General features: G+C 37.8%; 1 protein-coding gene across 14 annotated transcripts in view; it reads left to right on the forward strand.

Annotated features, from left to right (window-relative positions):
* The window catches only part of SYNE1 (spectrin repeat containing nuclear envelope protein 1), a gene marked incomplete at its 5' end in the record, with an annotated part of 420,585 nt that overhangs the window by 57,799 nt on the left and 336,289 nt on the right, over positions 1–26,497 (forward strand). For all 14 annotated transcript variants that reach the window (XM_081044694.1, XM_081044699.1, XM_081044700.1 and 11 more), the window contains one exon: positions 15,955–16,016. In XM_081044694.1, coding sequence (XP_080900820.1) covers positions 15,955–16,016 — 62 coding nt within the window. The remainder of the gene's footprint in view (positions 1–15,954; positions 16,017–26,497) is intronic.

Here is a 26,497-nt window from a genome sequence, read left to right on the forward strand (position 1 = left end):
TTGGTCAGTAAGCGGGGGGTAAGACTCAGGAATGAGAGAAGAATAATATGCTTTTAGAGAGGGGTTGCTATAGGGATACTTTAAGGAGAATGCTGCTAGGAGAGTTGGAAGTTCCCTTGGTGAAAGCAGTGTTTGGTTTAGATACTGCTTGAATTAGGACAACTTCCAAAATTCACTATAATTGGCGGGATATGAGAAAAACAAACTTCAGGACTCCTGGTGTGATAAAAGGTACTTTTGTTGTTGTCTCTCTGTGTTTGTGTATGTGTGTGTGTGTGTGTACGTACTTCTAATATAATTCCAATCTGACTCCCTGATATAACAAAATTAAAACTACGTAGAGTAGATTTTAAAATAGCTCTAAGTTTAAAATTGTTTATTCCTGTTAATATTTTATTTGAACCTAAGTCTAATAGAAATGAAATGAATAGTATTGATTTATGCTCATGATTTAGGAAAAGCTAAAACCGATTTTATGGTGAAATCTTGAATAGTGAAAATTTACTAGGAATGCTAAGATAAAAACCAAATTTTAAGACATAAATTTAGATGATTGGTATTTAGGTATTTTAAAGAAATGGTTTCTAAAATTTAAGACATCAGTACACAATGGCTGCCTTTTATGACAGAGCTGAATATTTTCCTGAAATGAATGAGCAAATGTACACTTGAAGCCTGAATCTCCGGTCAGAAATTTATCTTAATCTCTTAATGACTTAATTTTCCTTTTACTTTGAGAATTGTTGATTTAAAATTCAAAATTTTAAAGCGCATTGACTTATTTCATATCTTTATGTGATCATAATGCAATTATTTCATCTTATCTTTAATTTTATTGTTTTCAAATGTCTCATAACATGTGAGGATGACTCAGAATTTCACCTCTTCCCACTATGTTTAGATAGAAGTTGTTAACCAAATGCCCTTTAGTTTGCTTCTGGCATCACAATAATTTTCCTTTTTCATCGATTACCCCCAAAACATAATTAGGTAGCTGAGTCATTTTTCTTGCTAGGAAATAAATGTGTATGTGGAAGTCTTATGCTCATGTTGGCCATGCAGAATATAGTGGTAACAAGTTTGCTCTTGATATAGACTGGTGATTTCCAAAGCTTTGTATAAATATACCATGCATTCTTATAGCTGATTGAAATTTAGGATCTCGTGTTTGGTTATATATAAAAACACCCCAGTCTTATACATTTGTATGCATTTATCACACTATGTATTTCCTTTATTTATATATTTACATCATAATAAGTAACTTTTATTTAGTTCTGATTGTTCTGAGTTTCCATGACACAATTCAGTTGAAATAATGTACTTAGATTTGACTAATTTAAAATACTGCGAGGCGGGGTGGAGAAAGAGAACAGAAAACCTACTTTCCTCAGGATATAATTTAAACAATCATATAACAATCAAAATTAGTGTACTATTATATATTATATATAACATCTATCTATCTATCTATCTATCTATCTATCTATCTATCTATCTATCTATCTATTCTTTCCTCAAGAATATAATTAAAATACCCATATCAAAAAATTGCAATATTCTCTGTTTAAATTGGGAGTCTTTATTCTGCTTATTACCTCTTCCTAAGATTTCTCATCATACTGCCTCTTTACCTCACTTCCCATCCGTGCACTTATGGAAGTCAAGTCTTCCTTTTTTCTAGATGTCTTAAACTCAGTTACCTTCGGGTGATTTGAGAAACAGCTGATTTAAGAAACTAGAGAGTAGTGGGTCTGTGGAAAACTGGGTAATGTTATGTCGCACCCCAAAAGCATTCACATTAAAGTGTTCTCTCAGAATGTTGCTGATGAAAGAAAACACATTGTGGGTCCGTTTCCTGTCTATGCACCAATATTGGCAACTCCTGTTTTCCCTTTGTGTGGGCTCTTGGCCAGTGGTATTTAAGAGCTGAAAAAACGGCATCATTTGCAGGGGAAAGAATCAAACAGGATGTATGCTAGCATGGATGCCGGGCAGAGGCCAGAACTAGATAGGGGCTGCGGAGTCGTCTGCTTGGACACGTAGAGAGGTGCCTTAGATAGTCAGGCTAGATGGCAGAAACGCAGAACCAAGCTCGGTTGGTTGCATTGAGAAAGCCTGTGAGTTAGTGAGGAACCATTCAAACTGGTGGAAGGAATAAGACCTCTGAGGCGATTTGGAGACTCGATGAAATTGGCTGCCTGGCAAAAGATGAGGTCCTTACGCTTTCTTTGCACTTTCTTCTTTGCTGCCACACTTCTGATCCAGTCCTCAGAAAAGTGAAACAGTGGGCCTTGGGAACAGTGTCCATTTTGAAACAAATGGAGAAGGCAGCATCCCATGGTAACAAAGGGTTTGACTCTGGTGTCAGAGATAGGAGCAAATGTTGACTCCTCCCTATGCGGTGTGTCTAAAATGACACGGAAACAGATGGGAGCTGCTGTTCTCCTTGTTGTTTGGAAGGAGCCAGTTCTTCAGATTGGAAGTTAGCACTGTAGCTGATACAGCACATACTGTGGGGTAGAGACCATGTCCTGCCTTTCAGTTCTGGGGCCCTCCTTCCCCAGCTTCCCACAGTGTTGCCTGCTGAAGGCACACAGCTGAGCCCCTCCCCCAGAAGTGTCCTGGACCCAAGGGATCTGCCTCCTCCTAGTTACGCCCCCTCCCTAGGGCAGCCCATATCCAGTCAGTTGTCATTGCCTGGGGACAAACTTCTGGCCCTTGCCTCAATTTAGGACATCTCTGAAAGACCATCTCAGCTTCCAAACACAATTGCATCTCAGTTCAACATATCTCTCTGCCCAATCCTGCCTCCTTCACACCCTCACAATGTTTCTGAGAGCACATCCCAAAAAACCCTCCTGCTGAAAAAATTCTTTCTAGAGTTGGTCCCTGTTGGCCTGGCCTACGATACATGATAATAACATGGCAAATGCAAACACAGAGATACAGAAAGGAGAATTATTCTGTGGATTCATGTGTGAGCCAACTTTCACAAACATCTGGTTAGATTCTGTTTCCCGTTTTGTGGAGGATGCAGGAGTAGAGGTGGGCTGAGAATGAGGGATGGAAAAGGTTGGAGGACTGAAGACAGGCGGTCAAGGTGTCGTGGGGGAGGAGAATTCCTTACAGCTCACAGCCCAGGAAGATGGTGGAATGTATGTGGTATAGCGTGGAGGGGCTCTGTCTATTGTGTGCATTCTAGCCAAATGGTTGCTAACATGGTATAGGGGACAAAGGGTCAGGAGGGCTTAGTTTGGTTTTGGCACTTACTAAGGCACTATTTCTGAAACTGGGTTGCTTCATCTATGATTGGGGATAATATCAGTGTTGACTATTTCTAGGGTTTGGTAAAGATCGGGTGTATATATATATTGTGGCTTCCAGAATATATATATGTATATATATATTCTGGAAGCCACAATGGGCAAGCTGGATGTGAGGGTGGAGTGAAGTGATTGAAGGCACAGGCTTTGGAGAGACCCAGAGCTGTGCTCTGCTGCTGAGTGTCTGTGTAGCCTGAGGCAAATTGATTAATCCTGATAGCCCCCTTTTCTTACATATAAAATCGAGGGGTGGGGAGGATATTTCCTCATAGGTTTCTTGTACAGTTTAAATTGGATAATGTGTATAATAATGTATGCAACATGACTGCCACATGATAAATCCTAAATAGATGATAGTCATCATTATTATTAAAAATAAACTTAAAAATGATATATTACCCTACAAATAAGCTTGAACATGTGGATTTGGGCTAACACCCAGGAAATCCATTTGTGTCTCTCATCCCCTGCTGCCTCATGTGGGAGTTCCTGCAACGGGCACGGTGGTCGTAGCTTCTGTGAGCCAGTGTATCTTTCTTTACTAGGAAGGTCACTGATGTCACCCCCGCCCCAGGCCTAAAGCAACGGAAAGTACCACACCATCTGGTGCTCTGTGCGTGATTGAACACCGAACACGGGTCTTCCGAGTGGCTAATTGAACATTATGTGCTGGTTGAATTTGTTTTCTACTGGGCTTTCCAGCATCTGCTCCTCCAATTCTGTGATTTGACCTTGCTTTTCAGTTTTACTCTTTTAAGTTCTTTTTATCATTTCATCCCCATTTCAGATTGAGGAATTTCAGTGTTAAAATGGTAACTGTCTTTACATCTGCTTAAGAGGACATGCAGTATAAAAGATTTCTACTTATGTATGGATGAAAATAATGGAGAGAAAAGGGAAATTGAGAGCACAGGGTGAGAATAAGAAATAAAATACAAAATCCTAAAACATGGGATAGTAATCCTCAACCTGCTTGAGACAAAGGGCAGTAATTTAATGAACAAACAAGTAAACAACTGAACTTTGAAGGCAGTAGCTGAGGAAAAGTCATGTTTATTTGAAAGAACTATATATTTTTTAAAAGTCTATGCTAAATACTGGATATCAAATATATGAACACTGTGATCAACTATTCTCTCCTCTCTTCCCTACCCAAAAGAAAACACTGTATTTTGATTGAGTCAAAGAACTAGTATTATTAGGTTGGTGCAAAAGTAATTGCGGTTTAAAAGGTTAAAAATACTTGCAAAAACTGCAACTACTTTTGCAGCAACCTAATACAAGTTCATGTTTAAAAAGTGGTTGTATGAAGAGGGTACTTCAGGACATTTTCAGTATCTGCTTTCCTTCTGCTGTTCTGTTGCTGAGCGCTCAGACAGGAAAAGATCTCAAAGTTGCGAAAGATAACTTTCCTTGCAAAACCAGGAGACATGCCATTTTTTACAACAGGGAGCCACATGTGGCAACTTCGTCTAGTGCCAGCTTGAAGCTCTCCTGAAGGCATCTGTGTTCTCTGATTGAAAATAATGCTGTATGAAGGAGATCATTTTTCCTCCCTTTTCCAGCATCATTCACCTTGATATGTAATTTATTAGAAAAAAATCATAAATGTAAAAGCAGCATTTTCTCCTAGCTTCTATCCTAGCCAATAAAATGGGTTGACTTTCATTGTCTGCATTGTCATGTTGCCTTTAATTTCCTACCTGTGGCCTTTTCTCCCCCACTCATTTGTTCCATGGTACTGCTTGTTCTTTCTTTCTGCTGCATGCACAGAACTTGGGCTGTGGTGTACTTCGTTTTGATTCCTGTCCTTCCTACTGTGAAGAGCCACACCCACCCTCTCAGGTTGCATCCAAAGCTGGTCAGTGGGGGGCTGGCACACAGGAGGGGCACAGCGGCATATATTAAACAAGTGAATCAAATAATCAGCAAATGATTGAGGTGAGCATTAGATTAGAGTAGAAGTCAGACTTCCTAAATTCTGGTCATGGTTCTGTAAGTCTCTAGCTTTTAGTCCAGTTTCTAGATTTCTGGCATATTTCTTAACCCCCACCAGGCTTCGTTTCCTTGTTAACATCTGGGCTCATGAGACCTTGGCCAGACTACTTTTGTAACTTGGACCAAAGGAGAACTATACATGAAAACATGAATTCAAATTTTGTAAAGACATAAGGTATCTTCATTAATTCACTATGTGATCATTTTCTTTCTCAATGTTTATGTCCACAAATAAAGGAAGAAAAATGTGACAGGAAAAAGAAAAGTTCTGCCCAAACTTTTCAAATGTATTATCTTTATTTAGAACTACAAGATACTAAAGGAAGCCACTGGTATGGGTTGCCATAACGAGCTCTGCCGTTTTCACTCTCTCATTATATTTATTGTTTCTCTTCTCTTCCTTATAGTTGTTCTTCTTCTGCAGAGCACACCTTGTTCATTGTACTTTTTTATAGTACACACAGTCCTTCATGCAAAAGTCTAAAGGCCCAGTTTTGTAATCAAATTCAGAATCTTTTGGACTTTTAGGAATATGTGGTGGGCACACCCCATGTTATGTATCACCAACAATCAGCAGTTGTAATCAGAGACGTTGATATTTCTGCAGAGAAAAATATGACTTTTAATGTTAAATGGGATAAAGAAAGATTATAAACAGCCTCTTCTCAATTCTCTTTTTTCTCAACAAATTACTTTGCTACAAATTTATGAAACTGAGGCCTGTTCAGGGGTCTAAGGCTAATGTATCTGTGTCTCCTCTCTCCCATACCCCTCTACATGCCTCATTAAAATTTTTCATTTGAAGATATCATTTCCCCTATCGTATTTATAGAGAGGAAGCCTCTGCCGGGCCACTGCCTGTCATGTTTTCTGATCTATATGTCCTTATAAAAGCAGCCATATTTAACTGCCTTCCACTCAAATACATTAAAATCTCTAAACATTCATTCATTCATTCATTCATTCATTCATTCATTCATTCATTCATTCATAATTGGCTGACTATATGTGCTATATACTTTTCCTGGTCTAACAGTGATAAAATTAAAATGTTTTAAGGAATAACTCAGACTATATTTTTAACTAACAATAACCAACTGAAGCTGATCAGCTATTTTTTTATAGGTTTGAAAAATTTTTAAAAAGTTTTAGACTAATAAAACAAACCAAGCACAATATCAGGATATACACACCCTCTCCCCACCCACCCACTCCCTACCACCAAAGACCTAATGTTTCAGATTTCAATGACAGAGTATCTCAGACATCATAGGATTTTTCATTCACATTGGAAAAATCATGTAATTTCTATGTAACCTTTCAGCAAATGTTGTAGACTTACTGCATTTTGGCCCTTCTTAAATAGATACATCCCAGGGCAAGAGATTTTTGCCTAAATAAATATATAACCTGTGGGAACAACCCAATATGATAATGACTTTTGGAGTAGTTAATTGGACAATGATAATTCAATTGAAACACATATAAATTTTTTCAAACGTTTGTACTAGTTTATTCTCATTGTCAAAAAAAAAATAAAAATGCAAAGGGCATAGTTTAGGCCAATGATTTTAAACTGGGGTAATTTTTCCCCAGCAGAAATTTGGCAACGTCTAAAGATATTTTTGATTGTCACAACTTGGGGGATGAAGAAAAGTGGGGTGCTACTAGCATCTAATGGTTAGAGGCCAAGAATGCTGTTAAACATCCTATAATACATAGGACAGCCTCTCATGACAAAGAATTATCCTCCCCAAAATGTCAATAGTATTGAGGTTGAGAAACTCTAATGTGAGAACTGAGATAATTATATTCTTCTCATTCCTTCTGCCTTAGATTTTAAGTGAGATGGTCCACAATTTTGCAAATGTGACTTTAATGAAACAGGACTGTTTTAATCTGGCCATTGTTTTCACATACAAAAGAAATAGAACTCCAATTTCAAAAATCTTAAGAGCCTTTACTGACATTTGCTTGGAAAAAGAACAAATCAAAACAGTGATTAGAGTACTCAATACAGGCAAAACTCCCTAAAAATTATGTTTACTCATCTTTTTCCTCAAGCCCACTTTTCAAGTAGCTCTTGGATCTTCACTCCTCCTCTCTTCTCTGTCCTCTCCCATTAATCTATACTCATCTGATCAGGACGCCAAAGGACCAGGTGATGGACCCAATCAAGCAAACCTAGAATGTTCCATTGTAGAAGACAGAGTGAGGGGGAGAAGGAAGACCAAGACTTCAAAATGTGTGTGTGTGTGTGTGTGTGTATTTGTCACACAACTAAATGCCTTTGTTCAGTTAGTCTTTACTGTGCAGCAAACCACTCCAAAACTTTGTGGCTTAAAACGATCTGTCTATTAATTCTCAAAATCTCTGGGTTGGGTGGTTAGTTCTCAGTAAAATATAGATGGTTTTCTAAGGACACATATATAAGACAATGTGCCAGACAGCAGGTTAGTGTCTGGGGATACCTGGATGGGGAAAATGCTTTCTTCCCTCAAGGAATTTGTAATCAGACATGTATGGGGGCATGGGAAAGGGGAGATAACAGATGCATCACCCTTGAAGCCTGAGACAGGTCTCAATTAGCTGGCTCTCCCTGAGGTGAGGCTGCAGAAGGGCTGAGCTAGTAGGTTCAACATAACCTCAGCCAGGTGTCTGGCACTTAGTTCTGGCTATGGAAAGGGCATCTCAGTTCTTCTTCACATGGCCTCTCATCTTCCTGCTTTCCTGGTGGTTTGAGGACAGGCATCCAGGGCAGCTAAAACAGAAACTGCAAGATTTCTGAAGGCCTAGAATAAAGTGACATCAAGTTGTTTCTGTTACATTATTGATCAAAGCAAGTACAAGACAGGATCAGATTCAAGGAGCAGGACAGTCAATGCCTCTCCTGCTGGGAGGAAGGACAAAGTCACCCTGCAAAGGAAGGTGCATATTCACAAGAGGATTTTGTGGCTGTAGTGTAAAATTCGTTCTTTGGTCACCATTATTTATACCTTTCTACATCAAAATACGTGTATCCCCTCTCAAGACACCAAAAGTCCCATTTAGTTATGTCACCAAGCTCCAAGTTCATTTTCATGTGATCTGTACCTGGTCCAGATACAGATGTGGCTCCTCCACTGTAATTTCTCTCAATCTCCAGACTTGGAAACTTAGAAGACAGGTAACTGATCCCTATTCACCCAACGTACAACGATGAGACAGGGGCAGGGCCCTTGTAATAGGTGCTTCTGTCCAAGGAAGGGAGGAATGGAAAGAAGATAACCATCATGGTCCAATGTAATTCTGACATCCGCCTGGCACATACGTCCTTTACCTTTAATCCAGGGATACAGGACATTCCCTGTCTTTTTGATAAGAAGGGGCTCATGTTTGTGGCTGATACTTTTCTGAACCTTCTTCATGGCCCCCTTCTTCCTTTTTCCTCATTCTTAAGTGGCCGGATCCTTTAGTGAAAGCTGGTAGAGTTTCTGCTTAACAAATTTGTTGGCTTCCTAAAGTTCTGCTTGTAGTTCATTCTGTGTCCCCCCAAACCCATTGTTTGATACAAACTTTGGACCACTTGTGTAGCTGCTATGGGCAGTGCTCTAAAGATTCTTAGAAGCGGGTTTGTCTAGCTGAGAAGCCTGTTAGGTGCTACCTAAAATCTTTCAGCGTTCTTAACAATGGGTATTACAGTTACATCTTTGATTACTGTTACCTTGAGTATATTTTTTACTTCGTAGATCTTTTTCCAAGAGAGACTAGAAATGACAAACCATCATATTTTCCAATCTACCCTATCATAGGCCTTCTATGTCTCCTCTAAAATCTGCTTGCAAATTAAACTTTCTTCTTTGGTTCATCTCTCTTTTCCAGTAACTTATGAGAAAAGCCAATTGACACTGCCAGCCGTCTGCAGGGAAATCTCTGTAGCCAGATACAGAAGTTCAAGTTACTGCAGATGCAGAATATATAATACATATGGCAGTTCCCACTGCTCTTTCAGCCTCCACTAACAGTTTCCTGGTGTCCTTCCAGTCTCCTTCTCCACCCAGTCCCAAGGACAACACACGTGCTGTAAGATTTGTTAAAGCACACGACACGCCCAGTAGCAATTTCTGTTTCCGTTAGGCTTTGCTAAACCACCAACAAAACTTAGCAGCTTAAAGCAGTAACACATTATGGTTTCTCACGTTCCTGTGGGTGGGCTGTTTCCTCTGCTCATTATGTGACTGCGTTCAGCTGGACCATCAGCAGTGCTGTCTGTTGGTGCTGGCTCTCACTTGGGGTGGGGCTCAGTTCTCCTCCAAATGACTTCTTTCCTCTAGGATGCCAGACTGGCTTCCTAATGTGATGGTCTCTGAGTAGATCTCCAAGAGAGCCAAAATGGAACCTGAAGGCCTCTTACGGCCCAGCCCCGGAAGTCACACATAATTTTTTTGATAAGAAGGGGCTCGTGTTTGTGGTTGACACTTTTCTTAGCCTTCTTCCTAGCCCCCTTCTTCCATTTTCATCATTCTTAACTGGCCTGACCCTTTAGTGAAAGCTACATTCTGATAGGTGGAGCAGCAAAGTCACATTGCAAAGGGTGCGCTGACCAGGATGGGGGGAATTTGGGGGCATATTTTATCATCAGCCACGGCCTGGTCCTATAGATTTGTTTTCATTTATATGTTTAATTTAAAAACCTAAACATTGGATAATTATAACCTGTTTATTTCATTATGCTGAACTGTTTAATTATGTTGAAATATTTCATGTACCTTAGACACTACGCACATACAACAAAATTAGTGGTGAGTTTAGTAACTGCAGCTCTATAATGGGACCATATAATTCTGATCCCAAAACAAATCATTTGACTTAGGTCATCAGATTGCGGCTGTTATTTGGTTAATAACAATTGCCTTGTAACCTTATGTTTTTTTTGTTTTTTTCTTTTGTAGCCACATCATTTTGTTGTGTCAAGAAATTCAATCTACATATTTCTGATTTTAAATTCCATTCTAACTTTTGTATTGAGATGAATCCAACTAACAAAAATGATGAAACAACTTACCTTATTCAATACAATTGGGAACAATTTCATTTTCACTGTATGATTTGTTTAAATTGACATTGACATTTTCAGGTCATTGAAATCCATAAGACTTTTATTTAAGCCATCATTGTCATTAAAGCATCTAAAGAGTATAACGATAACCTGCCAAATACAAACAAGTTAATCATCACCTATTTACAAGCTATGAATGTACCAATACATGATACCCTAATGTTTTTGTCAGAGAGATGGCAATTTCAGGTAACATCTATAGCTGTTTACTTAAAAACAATCTTTCTTCTTGGTATTTCTGTATTCAAGATGACACTGAATTTGGTATTATGTTCTTCACGATTGTTCATGATTCTGATAAAAATATATATCTTTATGTGCACACCCACATATGAAATGCTATCTTTCTCAGAAATAATTTTTTATAGAAGAATTTGTTAAATATATTGAAATATGTTAAGTTTAACTACTGTTGGCATTTTCCAAAATACCATCTGTTCAAAGGATATTGGCATGCATTTTACATTTTAAAATTTAGTTAACGCTATTAAAAAACTAGAGACCATAGCATTCTGTGTCACAGTTTTACATAATAGATTACAGGTAGTAAATTCATACATATGGTAAAATGAAAATATAAGTAACATGTTTCTAGGCAAAAATTTTCAAGATTGATTGCAAAGGGTCCATCACCCAGACCGCCTTTGATGGTGGCCTCTGTGCTTCCAGGTGCATATGTCAGGCACCTGGGGAAAACCACAGATGTTCCAAATCAGCAAGTCACTGTTAATTATGACTCATCAGGAGGAAAACTGTTGACTATAGTCTGATGTGACAGTTTCTTAATGGTCAAATTTAATCACCCTTTTTCAGTTGGGCCTCATTTTCTGCATGTGTCAGGCATCTTGTTGTGAAATGTCAAAATACTGAGGAAATGTAGAAACAGGGCAAAGAAATACAGAAATTGAATGTCAGAGCCAGTTCCCTTAATCTTTCTCTGATTTCTAGAGAGGGATATTGCCTTGCAATTTGGGAATTATTTCTTATAACAACATTAACCAATGTTTATGCATTAGCCTTCCTATATAGACATTTCTCAAGGCCAAGCAGCTTCTACCTTGTAAGGTCTGTAGGACCAGCTGCTTTTGACCAGCAGAACCAGTGATGAAAGCCTCAAGGGTGAAGGACCTAGAGAACTTCCATAACTAGTTTCCCCCACACCTAACACATACACTCAGACTGGCCTTTAGAAAGGAATCAAAATTCAAGGTATAGAAGAGGAAGCGGGTTTGAACTGCATGGATCAAACCTGCCCTTAAATCAGAGCCTATTACAGGTTCCCATCTGAGAACACCCACCTCGTACTCTGGCTTCTCGAGCCCCAACTCTCCTCTGTGCTGATGCTGTTCTCTGACCCAGCCCTTTCATGATGCATTTGCAGTGGGCTTGAATTCTCATAATCTCTCCTCTACTTCTGTGTTTCCTTTCTTGGTCAGCGGCATCATTACCCAGTTGCCCAAGATAGAAAGCACCCATACCTCCTTGTCTCTCTACTTCCTTTTGATTCTACTGCTGATAGTTCCCTTGCAGCTGTCGATGCGTCTCATCTCTGTTGGTGCTGCCCTAGAACAGAATTCATGACCTTTAATGGAGTGTTCCCAAATAGTCTCCCTGTTCCCGGCCTCTTCTCCCTTCAATTAAAGCTCTACACTGCCATCAGAATATATGTGTATTTCTGTGTCTCAGGTCTCATATGATCATGCCTTTGTCTTGTCCAAAACCACTGATGAATCCCTGTTGTCCATAGGACAGAGACCAAACTCCTTGGTGGTTTGTCGGAGGTTTTAATAACCTGGTTCTTGCTCACTTTCCAGGTTTACCTCAGGTCCCTTCTTAAGCCTTCTTCACTTTATAATCCAACCAAAACACACCATGCTTTTAGAAGGCTGCCTCCTTTTCCTACAAAGATTTCCACTTATCTGCTGGCGTTGGACTTAATGGCACCTCCTTTTTTGGCTTGTCTGGACCTTCAAGCCTGTTTCATTATCTTATAGGAGAATTATTTGTTCCTGTGTTTATGTCCCCTCAGCACTTTATATGTTCTTCTGTTACAATAGCTGACACATTGCTATGGTTTACATAACTATCTCTTCCATGGTATTACCAGTTGCTTAAGACAAGGCCTATTTCTTAGCCTCCAGCACTTCCTTAGCAGATTCCTCCATTCATTTCTTTATTAAGCATCTACTGTGCAGTAGTAAATTAAGACAGTGATGGATAAGTCAGACGTGGTCCCTGCCATCTGATCTACAACTTATATTCTAGTGGAAGAAATGAAATGGCATCCAGAAGATGATGTTGTCTTGATGGAGATGAGATATTCAGGAAGTAAAATCGATAGCAATTGATTCAGTGCAGGAGATGAGGAAGAGTAAAGAGCCAAGGGTGACCTTTGGGTGACTCACTGAAGAACTGTGTGGATCTTAGGTTCCATTAATAGAAATTAGAGAATAAAACCTAAAAACAGCATCAACTTTTTGTTCTCTGTGATTCTTCGAACTAGGGGACTGAGTTTACTTGTGGGATATAGGCAAATGTTACTGTGTTTAGCACTAACATACATGTTCAGAAAAATGTCTAAATGAATTTTTACAATTTTAGTAGAAACATGAAGCATGCATATATATGAACACTTGGCAAGACTACATCATGTTTTTCTGAAAAGTTGGAATTAAAACAATCACTAATGAGATTAACGATTAAATACATTAAATAATAGTCCTTTAAATACAACTACACACGCACAAGGAGAACTTTATAAACCTATATTGTGTTAGGTAAGTAGCATTATAAAGTAGTATTATTCATAGTAGGTTTTTTTTAGGCAATGTAGTAGACATTTATTGCACAGTTCATATTACTTCCACAATTTAAGTATTTAATGCTGTTGGTATCAGATTTAATTACCAAATTCTAGACTAAATTACTCAGATTTTTGTATCAACAATGAGGATTTACTGACATGATGAGTTTTAGGAATTTTTTTTTTCTTTTGGGGAAATAGAAAATAAAATCAGAAAATATTTACTTACAATTTGGTTGACTGTGTCTGATGATATAAAAAGTAGATTGTTAGAACCCAGTAAAATCTGCTTTTGCAGCCATTAAAGCAAAACAAAAGAGAACTTGACATTTATATATATACAAAAATGTTACCGAAATCATAATTTGAGTTTTCTAAAAGAAGACCTTTGAAACTAAAGTCTAAATATAAACTCAGAGATTTATCATCAGATGGAACTGTTACAATAGCAGTAGTATTTCATTGAAGGTGTTAGTAGTAGAAATATAGCAATTTAAAATCAGGAAGTAATATATTATCAGTAGATTATATGCCTAAATTTATGACTCCGTACACTAACATTATGCTAATTTATTTTAAGATTTTTAGAATATTGATGTCTTATGGTATTTATAAAATAGCCTATAATCTCAAATTTAATTTAAAGCTTTACAAACACTGTAATTGTAGCTATTGATTACTTTAGACTTAGAATTGGATTTTCTGTATTATGAAGGTCTGAATTCCATCAAATCTAGCTTAATTAGTTAAGGTAATGCTGTTGCTATATGACTTTCTTTACAGAACCTAAAGATTTTAAGGTCAAAGTCAAATTGATTTAATTACGAATCTGTCATTTTGGTGTGATTAGTATTTGATATGACTAATAGAGTAATTCTATACCATCTTTGGGCAGCAATGTAGTGATATAGGAACAGGACATGTGGTGCCTAAAACTTGACTCTGGCACTGGGTGACTTTGGCAAAAATGCTTAACTTCTATATACCTTAGTTTTATCTGTAAAATAGGCATTGTAATACTTCCTGCTTATAGATTTGTTATAAGAAATAAATAAGTTATATGATATATAATAACTAATTAATCAAAATAATTAAATTGTAATGTGATCTATAGAGAGAGATAGAGATAGAAATACCAGTGCCTGATACATAGGAAGTGTTGCCTATTATTATACTGGTTTGTTTTGGGTGTGTACTTGAAAGTAAAAATAAAAGCACATGCTTAAAATACATTAGAAATAGTGGCATTCTGTAAATTTTATGGATATATCCCAAATTTTTCCAAATTAAAAAGTTTTGTTATTAATTTTCTTCATTCACATGTATTTGTCACATTTTAGGCACTGGGAACAAAGTGTCCTCATGGAGTTTATGTTCTAGTAGGTAGTCAGGTGTCTGAGCTGAAGTCTAGGACTGGTCAGCTCTTGAGATGTAGATTTGAGCATCATTCCTCAAAGGGTGAGGAATTGAAATTATATCTTGTTCATATGTGTTCCTCACAACATTTAGTCTAGTATTTTATAAGCATTTGACATTCAATGGAGGTCTGTGGAATGAATAGAATTTACTCTTTCTCTGAACGGTGTCACACTGGCCTTCATCTCTGTCTACCTCTAATTAAAACCTTCCCAGACCTTCCCTCTTTTCCTTCCAATATTAGTTTTTTCTTGTTGCGTAACAAATTACCACAACCTTAGCAATGCAAAACAACATTCGTTTACTATCTCCAAACTTCTGTGGGTCAGGAGTCCATGCGTCTTCTGCTCAAGGTCTCAAATATCAGCACTCAAGGTGTCAGCTGGGCTGCATTCTCATCCAGATACTGAACTAGGGAAGAATCCCCTTTTAGACTCGTTCAGGTTGTTAGCAGGATTCATTTCCCTGCTGCTGGAAGACCCAGGGCCCCAGTGTCTCGCTGGTTCTTGGCAGGAGGCCGCCCTCCACTCCTGAAAGCAGCTGCACACTTCCCAGACACATGGCCCTCTCCATGGACAGTTTACTACAGGACCATTTGCTTCTTCAAAGCTGGCAGGAGAATCTGTCACTCAAGTCAGCTAAGATGGAGTCCTACATAAAGAAACATAGTCACAGATGTGGGGTCCCTTCATTTTTGCCATATTCTGTTGATTAGAAGCACGTGACAGTTCTGCCTGCAGTCTGCCTACACAAAGGTGGGACTCCAAGAGGTGGAATCTTTGGAGATTACCCTAGAAAGCGTTTGCCCCTCTCCGCATCTGAGGGAAGTCCCTGTAATGCCTCATCCAGACGGCTCTATCTTGTTGCATTACCATATAGCGCTCTGCTATATGTACCCAGTCTGTCTCCTCCTTTATATACTTCATTGTGGACATGGTGGCCCATTCATCTCTCTTCATCCCTTTGCATTTAACATAAAACTTCACATTAGTTTGTCTCAGTGAACTTTTTTCAAACAGGTTTATCGAGGTATAACTAACTCACAGTGAACTTTCAATAAGTGAATGAAGGTGAACATAGGGCTAACATATTGCAAATTTTAAAACAAATTGCTCATAATTTTTAAAGGAATAGTCTAATTGATTAATAATATATTTGGAGTTGTACTGCCTTTTCCTTCATGACAATAATTGGTGAAATGAATTAGAAGATAAACATAATGATTACTTCTACAGCTGTGTAATACAAACTTTTTTCATGATAAACTTTCATGACATGCTGTGTTATCTAATTAGATTTTTTTTTTCTTCTAGATGAACAAGAGATAGTACAAAAACGCACTTTCACAAAATGGATCAACTCTCATCTGGCCAAGGTAAAGGAAACTACCCAGAGTTCTGTGTTTACTTAGTTGGAGCCAATAAATCATGAAATGTGCAGTATAAAGGAATGCTGCTGTCACTGTTTTCACTATTACTAATCAGGGATATTGACTCCTATCAGTTTAAATGTCACCTACATGTAGCATTTGCTCACATGTAGCACTAAAGACAAGAAAGTCTCTTCTCTTGTTCTAGCTGTTTTCTTCAGGCAAGAAAACAGATAGCTACAACAGGAGAAGTGACTTTATGTCAGTTCCATGACTTGTGATGAATTATGAGTATTTCATTCAAAACTATTTCTTCTGTACTGATAATGTGTGTAGCGTATGAAAAGGAGTATCAGTGCTGGATTTTCATTTGTGTGGTTGTTTTGATTTGGAACAGAAAGAAGCAAGGAGTGGTCTGCCCTGAGCCAAGGATTTTTATCTGAGGAGATCATGTCTCCTCTCATAGTGTTTTTGATGGAAAAGTAACCGTGGTGGCAGGACACTAAAAAGACTAATTATTCTGAGATTATCCATACTGACATGAGGTTGTATCAGGTGACTGTATTTGTACATTGTAATGACTTTGAACATAAGTACTAATATAAAACAAATTCCAATAATGTTACATTACAATAAAACTATCTCTTGTAATGCTGATGAAAAAATATGCAAAGCCCCAAATTTTGCATTTGTAAACCTTCATGCAGACGATGGGACAGTTGTCTGAGTTCAGGTAGAGGACGCTTTGTCTGAAAGTATGCCCATAGTGCACAAGGCCAAACCCTACGGGCAGTTTGGATCGGGGACTTCTCCAACACCTCTCTTATAGTTCAGCAGCAAGTGAAGCTAGGCAATGTATTTTCCATTGTGCAAATTAACTGTTTACCTACTATGTGTCTCTGCTAGGCTTTGGCGACAAAAAAAAGTTCATAGGACTCTCCCCAGGCCTTGAGAAGCTCACAATCCAACACACACAGATAAATGTCATGTATGTCATTTATATACATGACAAGCTGGCATTCTCTCTCCTGTAATGTTTTTCCAAAAGCACTTGAGGAGAAGGGAATTCTCTGGCTCAGTGGCTGCACCAGGTCATACCTTGTCCCTTCGCCAGTGCTCCAAGGATGTTAGCAGGTTCCTTTGTAGGTCTCCTCCAGGGCCAGCCGCCTACCTTCCTTGGTTTTCTTGTCTTTAGTGCTTCAGAATCTGAAATCTCAGCACTTCTCCAGAATCTGTAGCAAGGTGAAGTTCACCATGTCTTAAATTACTTTGTACTGTTTCATATTTCACCTTCCCAACACCATTGTAAAGTCCTTAAGGCATATTCTAGTTGGTGGAATTTCTTTATAGATGCTAATAGCTCTAACACAGTACTGATTACCATGCAGAGGTGTTTAATAAAACGACAGCAGCAAAGAATCTTTATCTTTTCTTATTTTGTTAAAATAGCAAGACAGCACTGGGGGAAAAAAGTAAGGGTGCATTTCTGGCACTGTGCCAAGTGCTTAACACAGGTTATTTTATAGCATGCATCTTCATAAATTAATGCCACTGAGATTTTTGATCCAGATATGAATATAAAGTCCATGTGTTTGCCTTACTTTACACATTTTTGCATCAATAGTATCATTTTGAAAGATCCAGAGAATTATTACCTCTACCACGGCTTCATTATACGGTAATCTTAATATGATAGAGTTTTATTGTTCTATTTTTTCTTCTCTGTACTTGTGATTTTTTAAATTTTATTTATTTATTTATTTATTGGGTCATCTTGAAAACTGAAAACTGAAGCAGACCTATGATACCTACACTTGTTATTCTGAACTTATTTATACTGATATTGTAGTATCTTGCCAATGAGAGCCGAAACCCACAAATTCATTGGAGATCATTTTCCTTTTCTGACTCTCTTATATTTGGAAAAGATTCTGAAAATCAAATCTGACCCCATTACCCTCCTTTGGCAGGTGAGAGTTTAGGATAGCTATCGATTAATGTTTATGTCTGCCTCTGTCCCAGCAGTGGATCACGTGATCCCTGCTCGTCCCTCTCTCTTCCCCATCCTTTGCCCACCTCCATCCCAATCTGAGTTTCTATTCCCATCCCTATTTCTTTCTCATTCTCCCATCCCTGTACCATCTCTATGTCTCCCATTCTCCCTCCTCCTGCATTACACCCCCACCCAACTTTTCTGTTTCTGTCTCAATCTCCCCATCCCCATCTTAATCCTCATTTCCATCTCTATTTCTATCTGTACCCTATCCCTGTAAAGCACATGCAGCCTGCACATCCTAGACTTCACAGTCTTATTGAGGACATAGTTACATATGCACCCAAATTAAAATGGAAGCACACACTTCCCTCCCCACTGCAGTGTGCTCATTTACTTCTGAGAATGATAATACCTCACTTGCCACAGAAACAAGGTCAATTCCTTGTCTTTGATCCAACCTCTAGACCATGACATTGTGTCACTTTTCCTGCTGTCTCTGTGAGAAAGCTTGCTCCCAAAGTCATTCTGTGACACGAGAGTGTGGTTGTTCCCATCACTCTGGCACCCTGTGTACATAACAAGCCCATGTGTGCATATCTGCACACAGGCATACACACACACATGCACACGCACACACTCAGTCAGCTAGGCTCCACAGAAGCCTAGCTGTCATGCCTAGAGTCTCATGAAATCTCTATCATGAAAACAGCTTCTTAAACTTTTGGGCTTTGGCTCCTGATCACGTATCAGCAACATACAGCTATCTCCCCTGACAATAGAGCAGACCCAAAGCCATGCTAAGAATAAAAATATTTCTCACTAAAGATAATCCACAAAGAGACAACTTGATCTGTTTCAGGTTACTTCCTTACCCTCCAGAGCTTCTTTTTGCTTATTAAATAAACCAAGGCCAATGGTTTATCTTATAACTAAGAAGCAGTCTGTCCCAAGGATGGAGCCATAATTGCTTTCGACTTTGAAAGAATCTGGTGTCCTATAATTTATTAGGTATAATTGAGACTGGTTTGGTGTGTTGTTTGCGTGTTTACTTTGCCTAGTAAATAAATACTCAACCAGTTTAAACCCAGTGTCAGTCAGCTTGGGCTGCTGGAACAAAATGGAGCACTTAAACAATAAACATTCATTTCTCACAGTTCTGGAGTCTGGAAGGCCAAGAACAAGTTGCCAACTGATTCAATTCCTGTGAGAGTCCTTTTCCTGGCTGTGTCCTCACATGGGGGGGAGAGAGAGAGAGAGAGAGAGAGAGAGAGAGAGAGAGAGAGAGAGAGAGGAGAGAGAGAGAGAATGAACTCTGGTCTCTTCCTCTTTTTATAAGGCCACTAACCCCATCATGGGGTCATTACCTCAGGCCTCGTCTACACCTAATTACTTCACAAAGGCCCCACTTCCAAATATCAGCACATTAGGTGTTAAGGCACAACATGTGGGGAAACACAAACATTCAGTACATGACAGGCCCCAAATTCCTTCTGAAGTCTGGCTTGAAGCACATGAGAATTTTTTCCAAACCTATAAGCTAGGGACAGAAAATCAATTCTGGAGTGATGGCAGTAACATACTTCTCTCCTTTTTCATAGCAAATGTTTCCTGGTATGGTCATGAATCCCTGTTGTACATTACTTATGCTTCGGCATTGTTTCAGATAATCTCACAACCAAAGTATTGAAAAGAGTTAAAATACATTTTATTCCTTGTGTGTTTTTCCCCCCACTATTTTCTGTTGGTATCTACCAATAAAGGTCAGAAAATAACCCATGTCAAAAATCTTTTTTTATTCTGGTTCTCAAGATATTAGTCTTAATTCACCTATAACTTACGCTATGTAATGTGACAAGTTATTTATCTCTAGAATAAGAATGGTGAAAAGTGTTAGATTGGCAGAAAAAGACGTTTCAAGTTTTTTTTTTAGAATGCAAGTTATAAATGTTTTGCAGGCTCTCTATTGTTTGAGAGCTTTTGTACAACAGTCCTGGGAATTTTTGTGGATTTAAACTAGAATGATAAACCATTTCATCCTAAATTCTATGATAATGTCTTGCTATTTCAATGTCTTCTTTAAAGTTTTTAAGCAAATTAAAAACACTTGTGTTTTAAAGGACAATTTAAAAGATTCCTCATTTAGAAAGTTTATATCTGTTTTCTCAAAAATCTTTTTTGGAAATTGACCATTTCCAAAAATAGCCTTAATAATAGGTTGTGGAAGTTTTAAGAACTGGGATGTTGAATTGAGAAGCAGAAAAATAATCCTTCTGTTTGAGATCGTTCAATCTTGCCTGCATTGGGAAATGTTCAAATCATGCTTCACAGAGATGAATTTGGGGAGGGTTTTTAATGGGAAATTTTCATTTACATTTTTGGTCTCTTTGTTCAGTTGAAAATTAACAAACCGTTTACTTATAATTAAGTAAAACAATAAACTTTTTTACTCATGACATTTCATTCTATTGCAACAATTCTTTATAAATATTATGACAGCCCTATGAAGAGATATGGTGCAAATAAGAGAGCAATCTGTTTTCAAAAAATATACTTTTCTGAAGACAAAAATCTTATTAAAAGTAGGATAAAGAACCCTAGAATTTCTATGTTTTTTGTGTGTCTGTGTGTGTGTGTGTCACTTTTAGTACACAGTTGTAGATTATTCAAATTTGTGCATATAATTATCAGTTCATTTTTTTCGATATTTGCTTTGTTTTCAAATTGAAATTTTTATGCTCTGCAATTATATGAAACATTGCAAATCACAAATTGTAAATATAATGTTGTTTAACAATAACAAAAATTAGTGGGTTGTATTTATTTCATACACCTGATAACTCAGTAACGAGGCTTCGTATTTATATATGAACCCTATAATTTCCTTCTTTTTCGAGAAGAAACCTGCATCTTTCTATTGTTTGCTCTGTCAGTGAAAGAAGGTGGAGTATTTATTTTTTGATTTGCTCGATGTTGATTTTTAGTAATGGTTTTCCAAAGTTAGGTCCTCATTCAGTTCTAGCGTGTCATCACTCATTGCTAAAAATATTTCTACATCTCAGGGATGCTGTTTATTGAACTCTTAACATGTGCCAATTACTATCCTTAGCAATTTTATCTTGTATTTAATTCTCATAAAAATAGTGACATATAAGATGATTTCACCATTTTATAGATTATAAAGCTGAAGTTCAGAGTTAATTAATAATCTTAAGGTCATATAACAAGTAGGTGAAAAACCGGATTTCAATCCCAAGACGCCTAAGCTTGGGTACTAACCATTGTGTTACTCCCCTGTGCTTCATTCTTTTATTTAGCTATTCATGCAACAAATCCTTTCAAGCCCCTATTGTGTGCTAGGTGTTATGAATACAGTGGTGAACACAGACTGATCCAGCCCATAGCATCATGAAAACGACAGTTTAGCAGAAGAGACAATTACTTTGAACTGTTTGTGGTAAATCCCACGAGAAGGGAAGTACAGGATGTCAGGGGACCATGGCAAACACAACCAACCACATTGCTCATTGGAAGGAGGGCGTCAGAAGAGGCTTACACAGGAAAGAACATTCAAGCTGGTGCCTGAGAAATGTCTTGGGATTGAGTCGGTGAAGGAACAGGTGTGTTCAAAGTTGAGAGGTGAGAAAGGAACTGGAAGTTCAGAATGCCCGAAAATGTGGGTGCTGAGAGCAGGTTGGCAACAGAGAAAAGTGAAAATTGGTTAAAGGTCAATCATTAAGAGAATTTGGAAGTTGTGTTATGGTCAGTGACATACATTAAAGAAAGAATCTTAGACAGAAAAATGAAATGATCACTCTGGCCTAAATCTCTCAAGCTTTTTCTCCCTCTCCCTTTTTCTCTCCTTCTCCTTCTTCTTCTCCCTCTTTCTTTCTTTCTCCATCTCTGTCTTTCTCACTTACATTAGAACAGAACAGATTAAGATTCGAGGTAGAGAGAGCTTACAAAAAGTCATATGAGAGGTGAAGGCAGTTTGGACTAAAGTAGTGGTGGAGAATGGTGTAGGGGTGGAGTAGGTAATTATTGGAATCCTGGAGGAGAATGCGTCAAGAATGACTCCTAGATTTCTGACTTGAGCAAATGATTAAGATCTTTACAAAGACAGAGCATACAACAGGCTTGGGGAAAAGCTAATAAGTTCAGTTTTAGGGAAATTATTTGATAGAAACCCATTTGATTTGGCAGGGAAGAAGTTATTGGCTACCAATGGGAGTGGCTATGCCATAGAAGACACCAGACTCCCACAAACAGATGGGTACCTGAGAGGTAAGGATGTTAGGACACTGAGTGTACATTCCATGTTCATGAGAGAGAGTATAGCTAAAGCAGAACAGGATCTGGTAAGAGGGAATGTTGAAGGGAATGATCAAGAACTAGTAGCAAGGGAGAGGCTGAAAAAGAAGGAAAAGAAGGTTATTTTGAAGACACAAAGCTCCCGAGGAGACAGGCTGGGGGAGAAATCAAGAGTGCGTGTGGGGGATCTAGGTTGTACCAGACGGGAGACCAGATTGGAAATAGAAAAGATGGGTATGGATGTGCCTAAATTTGGGATGAGGGAAAGAAGAAGAAAAAGGAGGGGTGGACTTGAATTTCAGGGGATGCCTACCTGATACCTACATGTTTTTTAGGTCTAACAAAATAGTCTGTATTTTTGAGGTAGAATAATCTAACTCATGTTAGAATTCTAACTCATGTTAGAATAAACATTCTATAAAATGACAGTTAAAAGGATGTTAGTTCTTTAACATTTTAAAATGTATTTATCTTAGCAAATTCCTAAATTTTATGAAAGATCTGTAGGTGATTGTAATTGTATAATGCCACTTTGGCCCCCAAAGGGAACAATTTAAAGATGTGCTTCCCAAAAAAACATCCATAAGAAGTTTGATTTTTAATCAGAAAAAAAATAGTTTAAGTAATCTTGACATTAACATTAATTTTACTCTGTGATCACATACTTGTAGTTTCACATTTTCTTTCACGTTGTTAAATAGACTAGAATGATTTATTTATATTTAAACACCCTTGGTTCAATCTTTATAATACGTGGCTATGAAATAAATATATAGTTTGGCAAGAAGTCCCTCGGGGGGAAAACTGGATCTTAAATAGCCATTGTTTAGTGTTTCTATAAATGGAGCTTCTCTTTGTTTTTACACAACAAACAGTCCTTTCTCCATCAGCCAGCCTTAGATCTCTGGGGCTATTAAGTATAGACACTGCACATTTTCAATACTGTAATTTTTGGGTGACCTCAGGCATGATATGAGCATTTCCTCACTTTTTAGAAGAACTTTAAAAAAGTTATAAAACATTAGTTATGTTCTGTATGAGTTTGCTAAAGGCTGCCATAACAAAGTACCATATACCAACCAGCTTAAAATGAGAAATGTATTATTTCACAGTTCTCGAGACTCTAAACTCTGGAGAGAATCCTTCCTTCTTTCTTCCTAGCTTCTGGTCGTGGCTTGCATTACTTGACATTCCTTGGTTTGCATTAGTCCAATCCCTGCCTCTGGGCCTATCTGTGTCTTTGTCCAAATTTCTCCTTCATATAAGGACACTAGGCTTGTTGGATTTGGCCCCATCCTGATGACCTCATTTTAACTTGATTACCTCTCTAAAGATTCCATTTCCAAATGAAATCACATTCTGAGGTCCTGGGGGGGTTAAAACTTTCACATATCTTGGGGTGGAAGGGACAATTCAACCCATAATATAAGAGCACATTTTGTTTCAATACCAAGTTAGATTCATACACTTCTTTAAAAGGAACACTTCTGATGTTCCATGTTTTTTGAATATTCCATTCTAATAATGACTTTAATTGACATCTTCGTAGACATGAAATATCACTTTAGGGGCTGCTTTGTTATTCTTCAGTTGTCTTTCCACCAACAGTGCTGAAAGATAACATGGAAATGCTTTCAGAATTGAATTTTACTCCCATCTGTTTCCTGTATATAGTTTGGTGGGACTATTCATGAACTAAGATGATGAGAAACAGCAGCAAAGAGGAAAAGGTAAATGTAAGGATTCACCCCAGAAATCATCGTTCAGTTGTTTTTCTAAAGCTACTTTAGTTTGACAGTCCTAAGGAGACTGACAAGTTATTTCCAAATATGTAACTGAAAGATTACAAAAGACAGTCATCATTTCAAAATGAATAGTATTATATCTATATTAATTTATCAGTAGAATGTATTAATTTATTGATAACATAGATATAGATGGGAGATGGGTGAAAAAGGTGAAGGGGAATATAGTTAATAGTGAGATAAGTTTGCATGGTCTACAAAGTGTATGGAGACTTTTAAACATTTTGATAATATTTGTCAAATTTCCTTATTTTAGAAACATATGTATTTGTATATTCATTCAATAAATATTTTAACATGGTGTTTATATGCTTGGCAGTATTCTAGGTACTGAGAATGTAGCATTGAACAAAACAGAAAAAAATAATCTCTGCATTATGGCACTTATATCCTAATGGGGAAGATGAGCAATAGACGAGGCAAATAAACAGTTCTGTTGAGGGTAAACTGAAGAAGGCCCAGCACAGGAAGAAATTAAGTTCAAAGGTTGTTGAAGTCCTCCGGGCAAGAGACCTATGTCTTGAGCCAAGATAGAGCAGTGGAGGTGGTAAGTTGGATTCCAAATGAGTTTTGAAAATGAAGCCAAAACGGTTTGTTGATGGATCAGCTATGAGGTATGAGCAAAAGAGAGGGGTAAAAAATAACCCCAACTTTGTACTAATAAAACAGCTAACTTGAGGACTCTGTTTCTTTTATACCTGCTACAGAGTGAAAAGAATTTTATTACACGTGAAAGCTGTTAAGAGCAGAGATTTCCAAGCAGATTTAAAGTTGTGCTGGAGGACAGTTATTGCCTTTGGGATGTTTATTCGGAATTGGATTAAGTAATTAAGGAAGTGGAAATGATTATGCTATTTGTCATAGGAAACAAAAGAGTGGGAACTGTCTTCTCACTTTTGCCAAGTAGAGGTGGAAAATAGTCACAATAGTGCCTTTATAAAGGGAGAGAAAGAAAAAACACAGATTACACATAAAAGTTTGAAATTCTTTTTTCTGGAGATATTGGGAAAATAAAATTTGATTTTCTGAATAAAATGAAAAAAATCTTACAGACTTTGAATTAATTGTATTTGGCCACTGTCAGTGGGTATAATCATGATTTTATCGATCTGGTTCGAGGCTACTTTGGCATTTTTAGATATTTTAGTGCCGTGGGCTCTTTGCCAACCTTTGGAGAGGTAACTTGCTCCGCATCTGCTGGTCAACCCCTCTTCCCTTCCCACTCTTCTCTCTGTTCCTGTTGTTTATCTTGTCGCTCCCACTCATCAGATATCCATCAGAGCCTGCAAATATTCCAAACTGGTCCTGGGGTGGGATTTTCCCCATACACTGTCTCTCAGCCTGCGTAATAATTCCCACCTGAAACTTACATAAAGCAGAGGTAGTGGTGTGTGTGGCTATAGAAGGGATGACCATTGTATGTACAGAAGTTTTCAGGTATCCAGAATATAACTTGAGAATCAGTCCTTGCCTTGGGAACACTTTACACACTATTTGGGAGTTATCTCAGGCTATTTTCTGGAGTAAAGAGTTATCTGTGCCATGCGCTATCTCTTTAGACCTCTTCTAGTTCAGTTTTACTGGTATCACTAGATATCCAGCAACCACAAATTTTAAACCCTAGGATATATATTTAGTATTTTAAAGTAAACTGCTATAGCTGTTGTGTGTGTGTGTGTGTGTGTGTGTGTGTGTGTCATACCATGTTTTGAGAGCTTTTTCCCCAGGAGGAAAAAGCATTTAGGAAGACTGCCCAATTGTTCTGAGACTAAAAGTATTGATGGTAAATGAGAACCTGGGTTGGTCCTGGCACTGGATAGGTGATTTTTATCCTTTCCTTTGGTAAAGACCAAATCATTCATACTGCAAGTCTCCTTGATAGCTATGTTTGTTACTAAGGGACTCTAAGATTCTAGCAGATGTCCAGATATCTACTTATAAAGTGATGATGTACCGGTAATGTTTCAAAGTAGGTCTGTACTCCTCCATATTACTGATTTTAATCGGACACCAAAGCTTCTTTCACTTTGATTGATGTGCGTATGATTCCCCTCTAGATGCAAAGTTAAAAATGATAAAACTACTTTAGTCCATTAACATTTTTATAATTTTGAAGCTATAGGCATATATTTGTTCATGCAAAATGGCTCTAGTCCTTTTATCTATTTACTTATTTAATTTTGAAATTTTGGGTGTATGTGCTTGTTTATCAATAACCTTAAGCTATTGAACCCTATTCATTTACCACTATCAGTTGGTCAGAAAGTTATTAAACATTTTCTCACATGAAATGCGATCAAGTTCGCATGAAAATGTGCATTCATCAATAAGGAATGAATTCATCTCTGGTCATGTACACGAATCTTATCAGGGAGTGG

This window comes from Rhinolophus hipposideros, assembly GCF_964194185.1.
Source record: "Rhinolophus hipposideros genome assembly, chromosome: 3".
Classification (NCBI taxonomy): domain Eukaryota; kingdom Metazoa; phylum Chordata; class Mammalia; order Chiroptera; family Rhinolophidae; genus Rhinolophus; species Rhinolophus hipposideros.